This window comes from Dermacentor variabilis, chromosome 7, assembly GCF_050947875.1.
Source record: "Dermacentor variabilis isolate Ectoservices chromosome 7, ASM5094787v1, whole genome shotgun sequence".
In the NCBI taxonomy this organism is placed as follows: domain Eukaryota; kingdom Metazoa; phylum Arthropoda; class Arachnida; order Ixodida; family Ixodidae; genus Dermacentor; species Dermacentor variabilis.
Genome location: NC_134574.1, coordinates 153,755,404 through 153,768,392, shown reverse-complemented (window position 1 = coordinate 153,768,392; position 12,989 = coordinate 153,755,404). Strand labels below are relative to the sequence as shown.

Here is a 12,989-nt window from a genome sequence, read left to right as displayed (position 1 = left end):
TTTCGGCCACCGAAGCGGCCGAAAGGAAATCTTCGCCGAGTTGTTTTGTTGGAGCACGTGTTTTGTTGGAGGAAGGAATATCTCTGCATCAGCACGCGTTTTTTTGTTGGTTGGTTTTGTGGGAGGAAGGGGGCTTCCCGCGGGGCTCGGCGGTTTTATTTATTTTTTTTCTCAGCATGCTGAGATGAGCGCGCCGCAATCTCGCCGAAAACACTTTGTTGCGTGGCCTCATCGTGGCGCAGCGATAAGGCGGCGGAGGAGGAGAGGAGGCGTCATATCGGCCGGCCGTCGCAACCCCCTCCCCCTCCTCACCTCCGCGCGGTGCGACGATAAGCCGGCGCTGCTGATAAGGGCCCTCGTTTCTTGGATGATACGGCCCTTCTCCTCCTCTCCCCTCGGTTCTCTAGTACATCATCTCGGAGCCGTTACAAGCGTGTTCAACGGTTCGAAGCGGCGGCACTGGATGCCCGCTGGATAGCATTTTGAAAGTAAAAAAAAAAAAAGTTTACGCTGGGATATAATTGCCGGATCGACTGTTTTGGGTGAGTCCCTCCACCGAAAGGGGCGTTGTGTAAACAAATTTTTTCCCGCTTTCGCATTTTCCCCTTTTACTCGTGAACGGTGGCTTGATGAGATCAACCTGTAATTGATATCCATTCAGGACTCGAAAAATTATATATGTAGAAGTGTCATTAAACCTTCTATTAATGCACCAACGACCTTTGTTTAGCAGATTGTTAACATTCCAGTGAGGCTTTCTTTTTAATTCTTATTTAGCATATATATTTGGAGGCATTGTTTGCTCAAGCGTCTTGCATAGTAAGCATTGTAATGCTGCGCAATCTAAGATATTTAAAACGCTGCTGAAGCTTCAGGAAATGTTAAAGACAATGTATAAAAATATTTCTCTATGTTTAAATCAAAGTATTTCTCACTCCATTTTCATTTGCAGAAGGTATTTTTTTAATTGCAAATGAACGTCCAACTGAACATTGGAATGCGAGAACATTGTGAACAATATTGCAACACGTTTCACCAACATGGCACTGTAATTTCTTGATGCATGTTAGCAATCAAAGTGGTACCAATTATGTGAGCAGCCTGTTTTTCATGCTTTCGAGTGCAGCGACGCAGGGACTGGAGCTTACCTTAAATTTGTACTTGACGTTTTCTTCCAATGGTTCAGCCACCTGAAGTTTTACACTGAATCTTCAGTCCTAATTTTCAGAATTTCCTCAACAGTCGTGGTGCCATAGATCATTTATTAGATACTACTTGTTCATATGGCAATTAGCATGGTGTCCGTTCTACTCCTGTTAGACTTGCTCCTTCTCTCTTCCACAATACTGCTTCAATCATTGTGTCATTTCCTGCCCGTCCTTCTAAAATAGTTCTGGCTGTTTGCAAAATGCTAAATATAGAAGAAGCTTGCTACAAGATGAGTGAAATGAAACAAGAGAAACTCTGAAAACAGCAGCGCTGTATAGGAATGAAAGACTCATATAGAAGGTAATAAATTGCCAGCTAAACAGGTGTAGGCGGCAGCCTTTCAGGGCATTTTGTTTTGAACATTGTCGACGGACATGAATATCCGCGTGCATCAGTCAAGCTATTTTCCGAGTGGGATGGGGGGGCAGGTTTGGTGGGGCGAGGGGGAGCGGGCCGTTGTCTGCAGTATTCAGGTATAGCGACTGTGTGAGGAGCATGGGGAAGTTCAAGAGCTGTGGGCGTTGGAGGCAACGTTTGGTCCCAGCCTTGAAAGCGTGCCAGTCTGTATGGAATGCCTTCTTCCGTTGCCTCCTCCTATTAATGGTCTCCTCTCTGGTGCTCCCTCCTGGCATCCAGCAAGGGGCCACTCACTCCTGCCTGGCAGTGTGTATTTTGGGCTTCGCTTCTGGCCACTGACGCAGTCCAAGCTTTTGCCTCTGCAAGCCATCTGTCTAGCGCTCGGGTCATTTTTTTTTCCCTTTCTTTTTTCTCCGGAGGACATGTTTTCCTTTGTCTTATTCTTGGCTCCTCATTTTTTTTTCTTACGTTCCCTCCCTTCTTTTTTTTTTTTTTCTCTCCTGGCATTGCAGAATGGCTATCGCTGAGTTTCTTGTCTGTGCAAGTTTCAAATTTTTTTTTCTTACTCTTTCTTTTCTTTTTGTTGATTCCAGTTCAGCAGTCGGCGTGTGTGCATTTTTGCCCACACTTCTCGTGGCGTTTTGATGTGGCCTTTGTCCTCGCAAGAAGTGATAAAAATAGGTCTACAAATTGCCACTCTTTCACGGTTGAAAATGGCATTTTGATACTGCACCTTGCATTTCATGACAGTGGAGCCTTCCATGCTGTTGTGGGATTCTGTTGTGTCGGTGGACTGCTTAATTGGCAAAGGGTATAGCACTCAGAAAACGACTTTGAATGTCTTAGTTTTGGCATTAGTCTATTCTTTCTTTTTGATAGATCACTATCACATACACCAAACACATTATGCACACTTGTGCTTAAGCTTTTTAAGAGTTAAGCATTGCAAAGTTCAAGAGGATGGCACAGGCCTAAGAGGACCATTGCTTCTGACATTGTGTTTCAGTTAACTCCAGCGCTTGCCATACTTTGTGCAGTAACCTCAGTGTTGATAAATTGAATAACAGTTGCATGACAGTACCATTATATGCAAACTGATAAATGACCTGTTAATGGTTCTCTTCATCTTGTGCAGATACCAAATGAAATTTTAACAAAGGCAGTGAACAATGTACAGTTGCAGTGTACAGCAACTCCTCAGCCTGACCAGTTATGTGAATTGCATACAAGCCCCACGCTTCTTAGCATAATTGAGACATGCTCACATGCTCCTTAGTGTAAGGTCTGAAAGGTTAATTCTTGTAACTAAAGTTTCAAAGGTATACAAACTCTAGTGTACTAGCTTATTTCAAACACTTCAATAACTTGAGCAGGTAAAGGTGATCAGACACATTAAATAGCCTTGAGGCAGCAAGCACACGGCAGTGGAGTTCTCCAGCTGATGTTACAGCTGAGAAGGTGTCTCTTAAATTTTTCAATGCTAACTACAACAGCTCAAATTATTAACTCAACCCATTGATGCTCTCTCACATTTTCATTGAACACCAACAGAAGTTTAGTCTGTCTTATTTTGCAAGACATGTTTGTTGTGCTTTTTGAAAAAGGCCATAATTTGCATGTCCATTGCAGTTGTATCTAAGCGTTTCTATCTTTTTGTTATTTTGTGTTTGCACGTCTGTGTGACTTTTTTTCTTTTACTATGATTAAGCATTAAAGTCAATTGTTAGTACTCCATTTGGAGAGGAAAGGGTGCGAGGGTTATTTTCTTGCATTTGGGTATAGGACACTATAGCTTACACCTTATATTCTAAATTTATTGGATTCGTGTGCTCATCTAATCATCTGTTGAGCACGAGAGAGAATTCGACAAGCCAGTGCAAACACGTGATGGAAAGAAAAAAAAAAAAACCGGCTCAATAAGGGCAAGTACAAAGGCAAATAACACAATGCCACTGCTAGTACTGCTCACATTCGTCTGTCTTTACCAAGCTGTTGCATAGTTATGCCATATCTTAACATTTTCAATTATATCAATTCTTTTGTTTCACCATGGCTTTTGAGTTAAGCTTTCATTGTAGTTATGTTCTGTTTCATACTTATCAGGCAACAATGTGGAAGCTGTGCAAGTGGCGCAGTCACAGAAGTCTCGCTTCACGCATTTCACAGTGCAGTTGTTTTTAATCTACAACGTTTTATGCAAGGTACCCATTTCACATGTTATAACTACAGCTTGTGGAAGTACAGTTACATCAAATCACATGTCATTTGTGCACCTTTAGGCTTCCAGTTTGAGATGTACTATGTGGCCACTGATCGCAGAGACATGTCACACCTCTTGTTCAGGGGTAAAATAGCTCAGATGTCTAACAAGTTTCATGTAGTAATTACATGCTGTATAAAGGTATGAGACTTAATGCTACGTTGAATTACAAGATGTATATCTACATCTTTCATATGTCATGCACTATGTCTTGGTCACAAGTTCAATCCGTGAGAGAAGTCTCTCTAGGTTTCAAAGCGTTGCCTACTGTGTATCGGAGTACTGCAGGCATTCGTATTACCTGCTGCAGTGTACGGCTGAGCTGAAGTGAACCAATGGATTGCTCACATGTTCATTGCGCATGCATTCTTTGCACAGTGTTTGCCAAAGGCCAGTGCCAGACAGGCCAGTACCGCTTCCTGGCCAAGAATGGTGGCTGCGTGTGGGTGCTGACCCAGGCGACCCTCATCTACGAGAACGGCAGCTGCAGCAAGCCACAATGCGTCGTCTGCGTCAATTATGTGCTGAGGCAAGTGTGCTCCCCCCCCCCCCCCACTGTTCCTTCTTGGCAGTCGATGGCTGCTTGCATTGTGATGTCACTCAAGGCATCCCTGTTGCCCGCTACAGCCATTGTTGCTCGGTGCTTGCAGCTCTGGAAGGGCCTTGTTGTTTTCATTACGGATGCTCGTAGTAGTTCCTGCCTGCCCATGCTTGTTGCAAGTGGAACAGATTGCTGTGTGACCCTAATGTCGAAGGGTTAAAGAAGCCCCTCCTCAATTGCTTTCATGGGTGATGTTACAGCCACAATGTTTAAAATATGTTATTTTTACGATGCATATTGCAAAGATAGTGCCTCCATTCTCACATTTTCTCCCTCCCCACCCCTCTGTCTTTTCAAATGTAGTTCTGCAAGCGGTCACATTTCCACTCAGTCTTTCTGAACTTGTTTTTCAGAATAGGCTAGACACAAAGTTCTTTTATGCACTTGATGACAACGAAATACTTTATTAGGCATAATGTTAAGAGACGGGAAGAGAGCGGTGTGGATCGGAGAGTGAACAAGGATAGCCGATATTTTGGTTCACGTTTAAGGGAACAAAATGGAGCTGGGCAGGCCATGTGATGCATAGGATAGATAACCGGTGGACCATTAATGTTGCAGAATGTAAGCCAAGGGAAGGGGAGCACAATCAAGGATGGCAGAAAATTAGGTGGGGTGATGAAACTAGGAAATTTGCAAGCAGAAGACGGACTAATTGGGATCGCTGGAATTCAACAAATAAGTACATGCGATTTCCCCTATGCTGTTGTCGGTGTCTTTGTTTGACTAATAACAATCGGTGCCTGGGTTTCATTTCTTATCCTTCATATATATATATATATGGGTGGGGTCCAAAAAGATGGTCTGGCTGCAGCCAGCCCCAACCCCCCCGCCCCCTTTCGGAAAAATGAAAACTTTCCACCTATGCAATGGTGCGTACCCATGCTGATGATGATAATAAAATATTTGCTTAACATTTATTTTTGTTAGCATGCTGATAATGCTGATATTTAATTTACAGCATGGGCTGTTAAAACAGCAAAAGTGAACAATGTTAGCGTTTGATGTAATAGCGAAAAGACAGGTCGCAGGATAGGTAAAGTTATCATGGGACATTAGTAGCTTAAATTTCCATATGTGTGCTTGCATTCAGGTGGAAGCAAGAATCGTGGAGAGTCAAGATGCAGGGAGTTTGGCTGGTTATTTCGGCATGATTTGGAGTCCAGCACGTAAAACAGGACAAAGAAGTGTACACCATATGCACAATTTATGTCTATGGTCTCAGCTTTGTCTTGTGTCATAGTCTTCGATAGTCTATGGCCAAAAGTTGTTTAAAGAGTTTACTCTTCAGTGGAGTGAACTAGCAACGGTGACCCTCTGTTTTCATGCTTCTAGAAATGTAGCACCTGCCCTAACCCCACAAAGCCCACCGTATCACTTTTGACAGGCTGATCATGATACTTCAGAAGTCTGATCTAAGCACGGAAAATCTAATACAAAGCCCATAGTAGCATTTTTTATTAACTGATGTGAAGTTTCAGTTGTGGATAGTTTGTAAAATGGATTACTATGTAATTATTTGCTAAATGAATTACTTTATAATTCATATAATTTCATTGTTTCTTTTTTTTTTAAACAGGTGTACTCACATGGCCAGAAGTGAAGGTCATCAAGTTGTTCTAATTTTACTTGTTGTGGAGTGGTGTTTAATGTAATCTCTCTGCACTAGTGCAGCTGAGGGACGTCGCACAATCAGCAGGGCTAGTCCATGCATCAAGTGCCCCTACCGTTGTTCATGTTTCCTTTCCGCCTTCATATGCAGTGGTGCCAGCGAGGGGCATGAAGTGCTCGCGGAGCAGCAACTGACCCCCGCTGTGCAGCCGGAGCCGGGGCCAGAGCCCAAGTTGCAGCCACTGCCGTCCACCCCTGTAGCTCAAGTAGCAGCAGAGGAAGAGGAGGAACAAGAGGAGGAAGAGGAAGAAGAGGAGGAGGAGGGGGAGCCCCTGTGTTTCACCAGCAGCACGAGCAAGATCTTTGCTCCTCTCACAGCGGACATGAGCAAGGGCTTCCTCATATTCCCTGATGAAGAGAGCCCCGCCGCAGGTGGGCCTGTGCACCAGCACTTCGCTTCGTTTTGCTTGGTCATCAAGTGGAACCTGGTGGCTGCTCGTGTATTAAACTGAAGCTTTCTTTGCCTCTTCCTTCTACTTTTCTACTGCTGCTGCTGCTGTCTTGCACACCGTGTTGGGAGGTGGTTCAGGGCATGCATATGCACAGTGGAATCGAGCTGGAGAGGGTAGGCAACACGAGAAACTCATTTGGATATCTGCATCACGTTGCATGAGCACAGTGCCCTCTGAAACTTCCTGGGCGTTGCCACAATAGCCTCTTGATGGCCGTAGTTATCCGTGACCCCCCGCCAAAGCATTGCAGAAACTGCAGCGCTTACCTTTCCACTAACGTGCAACCGTCCAGAAAGGAGATGGATAGAATGGAGGGGAGGAGGTAGAGAGAGCAGGCAGAGAATGGGTAGAAGAATCAACGCAGCCATAAAATAAGTGAATGGCAGCCTTGGCACTCCTCAGTCTTAGTTCCCATACATGGGGCGAAGGTGGGAGAGGGAAGGGGTGACGTGAGAAGGCGAGGAAATGCTACTGCTAGACACAGCAGTGGTAGCGGACAAATTGGATAAATTTAAGGTCAAGCTACAGTACAGTACATTTCTGCTATTTCTGAAAAATAAACGGCATACAAATTTGTCAAGCAGACAACGTATACATGGTGTGCAGACTCAAAGCCGCATTAAAGCTCTGTAGCATCTAGGTAATACTATGGACCCACGTCATGTCAACCCTTCTGTGTCTGTCGTGGTAGCTTTGAGGCTATGGCATTGTGCGAGGTGGCAGATTCAATCCCAATCATGGCAGCCGCATTTCAGCGGGAGCGAAATACAAAAACGCTAGTGCACTTAGGTTTAGGTGCACGTTAAAGAACACTAGGGTGTCAAAATTAATCCTTAGTTTGCCACCATGGCGCGTCTCATAATCCGATTGTGGTTTTGGCACATACAGCCCCATAATTCAATTAATGTTTGACACTTCTGCCGCAATGAAATGTGCCATGTCAGGTACTGACTGCTAGCCTTCTCGTAGGTTATGAACAGTGACGCACATCACTCAAGCAAACACATCTCACTGCGTGTTCTGTATGCTACACAAACAAACAGCAGGGGGTGCACGCAAGGTTTTGGCACGTACAGGCCCATACTTAAATTAAAGTTTAACACTTCTGCCACAGTGCAATGTGCCGTGTGAGACAATGACAGTGCTAATGTGCTAGCCTTCTCGGACGTTATGAACAATGGCACGCAACAATGCCTCAAGCAAACACGTCTCTCTGTGTGTTCTGTGTGCTACGCAGACAAACAGCAGTGTTGCACGCAAAGGAACATTCGCCATCAACTTGCCACTCTCGTATTGCACTTAAACGCTGAAGAAATTAAACATTCACAGTCAGAATCACCGTTCATTATCGTCAATCAAAGCAAACAGCACAGAAAACTTTGCTTATGTCAATTCCCACAGCGTAGAATTCGCATAACTTTTTTACTGCTTTTAGTGGGTCATGTCAGTGTCATGCAGATGATTCGATAACAATGTCTGAATGAGACTTTATCCAACAATGCCTTGATCTGGCAAGGGCATAGGACAAAGAGGAAAAGAAATGTGTACAACAGCAGCGCCTATCCTGTCGTTTGCATTTCTTTGTTTCTTTCTTTGTTCTTTGCACTGTTGGAACACTGTCAGCGATAACTTATTCCCTCCCTTCAGTAGCATATTATGCTGAACTGTCAATAAATTTGTGAAAGTTGCAATAATTTACTCTGAGGTGCTGCAGACTTCATTGAAGAAAAGTCACGGTGGTACAGATGATGCCTTGTGCATCTTCTAGTGAGTCCTCGTAATTACAGAGTGACTAAACATTAGCTTGGCCTACATTCAGTAATTTTCTGTTTTTCCCCAAAAGGAATTGAATCACTGGCTCAAAGCATATGCACAAGTCTTTATTTGCTGCGGTCATTGCAAGAATTGAAAATGCATTTCCTGGATGTCGGTGCGCTGACCAATTTTCCATCACTTGTTCACAGACTGGATGCAACCACGCTACCTGCCTGACATTATAGGCCTAAAGAACAAACATGTTTATGTGGTCGCAGGAGTAACCCTGGTCTTGTCCAACAGATACTGAAGCACACCGGCACATAGACAAAAGGTTACAAGAGGTGCCGGTGTGCGTCAAGATCTTTTCAACGTGAACCTTAAACAACTAGTCCAACTCACCACCTTGTAACTCTGGTCTTTCTGTCTTTCATGTGCAGTGCTGAAAGATGAAGTTGATGACCTGACTCACTTGGCACCACGGGCTGGTGACGACAGCATTCCATTGGAGGGTCTGCCTTCTGGTACGCATTCGCTCCTCACACTGTATAGAAGAACCTGCAGTGAGGATCATACGTCTTTTAGTACAGGCTGCATTTGCAAATAGTTTCGCTTTGTACCGAGAAAAAAAAAGTATTATAAGGTTGCTATGACATTCCATCAATGTTCAGGTAAAGCTGTAAAGGTGAAAACCAAATTAAGGGAAAACGCATTGTTTATGCTGAAGTTACTACTACTAGGTGGCCTACTGTTTGTTTCATAAATGTAAATACTCATTCCCATGAAAAATAGGTATAGGAATCTGAGTGCAGTTATGCTTCCAATGCGGCAGCTAAACAAGTTTTTGATTATATTCAACGCTCTATTCAAGAAAAAGACATTCAACATCCTCACTGCCTCACACAAACAAGCAAAAAATTGAAGTTTGCTTGAAACCCTGTGTCAGTCATCTATCCTTTGTAGTGCATTGCATGTGGGGAACAAATAGCTAGCCTCCTAGTAACTAGTGTTTTTGAACTATGACATCTGTTCCAAGTTCTAGAACCGACCTGATGCATTGACATTCGCATCTCATACGCAGATGTGCTTGGTGACACATTTTCCCTGTCGGACATCTATGGCGATGAACCCAAACTGCTGCCAGACTATGCACTGCTTCCTCCCGAGCCCGAGGAAGACTGCCCGCTGGGTCGGAAGGATCCCTTTCTCAGTTACCGCGAGGACAGCGACCCATTGTCATCGCCAGGATCATGTGGCACACCACCGTCTTCGGATGGCGAAGGACGAAGCAGCAGTTGCTCGGACGTTCCCAGCCTTGAAAGCCCTGTGGACCGGTTTGCTGGTCTCGACCTAAAACCAGAGGGGCATACAGATCTCCAGGTGGGCTGCACAAGTCATTGCATGTTTGATTCTTTGTTTGCATTGTCATCAGCCAAAGGGGCCATTACCAGAGTGGCAACGCAGGGCATAACATGAAATGTTTCACTTTCATCTGAAAGTTGCCTTATCACAGCAGACAAAGGTGGTGCACAAACTTGGTGCAAGCAAGGTGGTAAACGTTTACATTGCAAGCCTCCCCTCCTTCCCCTCCTCTTTGAATAAATCAAAGGAGGCATCGCAACAGATGGTACATCATATAGCAGTGACAGCATAACTAAAGATCATCAATTGACAGCATGGTGTTGATTTGAACCAAGCAAAAGTGCAACTGATGTTTCCAGAGTGCTTTATGATCAGTAACTGTTCAGGGCAGGGACTAGGTTGGACTTCCTCTTGGTGCCTGGCAGGGAAAATAAAAGCGTGTGTCTTGCCCTACTGTTGATTTTGTATGTTACCCTACTGCCACTAATTTGTTTTTGTTTTTTCTTCTTTCTTTCTTCACAGGATGATGACTTTGACATGCGAGCGCCATACATCTCTATGACTGGAGATGACTTTCCCCTGCTCAGTCCTCCCGACTCGGTCATGTGGGGACCCCAAGACTCTCCTACTGGAAGCTCCTCCAGTCGGAGCTCTCTCTGCAACAGGTGCGGATACAGCCGAGAACTGTGGTTTAAAGTGTGTGCTGCCATAACCCTGCTGTACCTACATGGTGTAGTTGCTCTTTCCCTGGACGTAGACACGCCCAGATCCGCTGTTTTGTAGCCAATGCTGTTTCCAATACTGGTCTCTTTCATGCTTCGTTAGTGGTCAGAGCGATGCTCCACCTGTGTTACCAATGGGATCGGCTGGTCGTGAACAGTGGATGACAAGAGTGGCATAGAATCGAGAGGAAGGCATTGCATTGCATGCGGTGTGCACCAGCAAGCCCACTATGTATAGCAAATACCAGCTGCCTTATAAATTGCACCTCCATTTTTATTAACTGGCAGGTTGAAACCCTAGGCTCTGAGCACTTGTTAATAGTGCACCATGACATACGGTAGTGGTTTTCAAAAACACATCCTATGCCCTGTAAAAACCAATCTGGTGTATCTCTAGTTTGCAAACTTTCTGTCAGTGCGATCGTATGTACGAGTCCAGAAATCCTTGCAGAGTACACTTGTTGACGTTGGGTATCTGAACCTTGAGGCAGGCTTTTGTAGCTTCCATCGCTTCAGCCCTTTCTGCCTGCTTGGAGTAAAGAATCTGTGGCCACTGCTTGCAGCCCGACATTCTTCGCCACTTCACCGTCTCCTCCGAGCCCAACATTAGGCTCCCTAGGGCCCAACCCAAAGTCCAGCCTGGCTGCCCTCCTGGCAGCTGAACTCCCACCACCTATAGCGAGGTCACGGGAGTGGACCAAACATCGAGCACGAACGAACCATCCCAGGTCATTAGGAGCCTCTGGGCCACCACGACAAGACTTGGCAAGGTGAGGGGGGCAACTGAAAATGTACACAGAGTCGTTTAGGCATTTTTTCTGTTTTCTGCAAGGTCAATGCTTGGAAATCTAAACCGTGACTTGTGTGGTGCTAACACACTCAAACCTCGCTATGACGAACACAGATATGACAAATTATTGGGTATGATGAAGTGAATCTAAAAATGCTGCTTACTGATATCACTACAATGAACACTATTGGGGGCGAGGACCTGCGGAGTCGCCATCTGTCGGAAGCGCCACCCTTGCATAGTATGAGGGATCACGCAGCGCGTTCCTCATAGGTTTGGCTTACGGCGCTTAATAAAAACACCACGCGGCAGCCCTCCTGTACATTTCTGTAAGTACTCTCAAAACAAGGGAACTTTATTGCTGTCAAAATAATACTCTTGGGCAAACTGAAATCACAGAATCGTTTACAGGCGCCATCTCTTTGTCAAATATGTACAGTGAAAGCCACTGCGCACGGTCGCCGCGATGGAGTCTCCCGAACCAGCTTGCGTGAAAGGTCGGCAATCGCTGAGCGCAAACTATGTGAAATATGTTCTTACAGTGGGCGGTCTGTATAACCAAATGGCGCATAACAGAACGAAGCCTCATTGCATGCAGCGATCGAACGGGCTTGCGGTGACCGCTTGCACGTCTGCATGCATGTCCGCGCACAATGTTTCACTTTCACTGAGATCGTTTTCGCACCGTGCCATGAGCTTTAGGCCGCAGAATATGAGCATTTGGAGTCCACAAGCAACCATTGTTGTGTGGACGTTATCAGAGCTGTTCAAACACAATTTAGTTTTAACAAGGGGCTTCGACGCCTACGGCGACTGTGACGTGCCGTCACGACGATTCAATATTTTTCTTCTTCTAAATTCTTGGACATTGCAATATTATTTCTAAAGTTGCGTCGCACTGTATGCACTCAGCGGGCGATTTCATGCTGCTTCTTTTTCGTAATCCAGTGTGTTAATTCATAACACAAACATGACCATATGCCATGCCTTTGTTTAATGTGCTTCTTACCACTCCCTTTCAATTCCAGTAAACTTGCCAGTGTCTAGCATCAGCAAGTTCATAGGCCAAACCGTCGTGACATTAGCCGGGCAGGGAGCGCGGGCGAACGTCTCAGTGCGCGTTTTCTGCTACTCACCGAACATCGCAGTCCCGGCGTCGTAGCAGAAATATTCCTCGCATCTGTGCTTGCTGCATACCTGAGTTGTAGCCGATGGCTGTTTGCTGGTCCTATGTTTTGTGAGCCAAGCTTCACGCAGCCTCTTGTCCTGCGGCTACTTGTGAATAAGGCTGACACCAGGCTCTGTTGCGTACGTCCGGCACTGTGGCACCGAGGAGTAGTCTACCATGCTGCACGCCTCCAAAGGCAGCCACTACTTACTATAGTGATTTCAAATGTTGTCAAGCGGACACCCAAGGCGGGAAAGCCTCAACACTTAATCAGAATCGCAGCGCAGGTGGAACTTTCGTTTTCAGCTCGCTTCGGCGCTTCCGACGCAGCCGACACGGCCGCTGTGTCCACATGCTCCCTCATGTCACGTCACGCCGACGGTGGCGCCAGCTTTTCCAGTGATGGAGCTCGCCCCCAATACAATTACCAATCCGACTTTAATTTCTCCTGTAGGGGGCGTGGATGTATTTTTTCTTGCAGACTCTCCATTGAGACATGAAAAATGATTCTCATAACATTAACACATTTGCTGTGGAAGAGAAACATGGAATGTGCTTCAGTTTGATAATTCGGCAGTCTTGACTGGCTAGTGCAAGCATTTGCTTGTTACTGAATTCACTTTGATGGTTAATTTTTCTCAG

The 12,989-nt window shown here is 45.3% G+C and overlaps 1 protein-coding gene across 1 annotated transcript in view; it reads left to right on the top strand.

The window, feature by feature from the left end:
• Positions 1 to 12,989, top strand: part of LOC142588189 (hypoxia-inducible factor 1-alpha-like) — a 245,344-nt gene that overhangs the window by 222,188 nt on the left and 10,167 nt on the right. The window contains exons 7-12 of the mRNA XM_075699711.1: positions 4,205 to 4,355; positions 6,190 to 6,470; positions 8,746 to 8,829; positions 9,387 to 9,685; positions 10,190 to 10,332; positions 10,953 to 11,159. Of these exons, the coding sequence (XP_075555826.1) occupies positions 4,205 to 4,355; positions 6,190 to 6,470; positions 8,746 to 8,829; positions 9,387 to 9,685; positions 10,190 to 10,332; positions 10,953 to 11,159 (1,165 nt within the window). The remainder of the gene's footprint in view (positions 1 to 4,204; positions 4,356 to 6,189; positions 6,471 to 8,745; positions 8,830 to 9,386; positions 9,686 to 10,189; positions 10,333 to 10,952; positions 11,160 to 12,989) is intronic.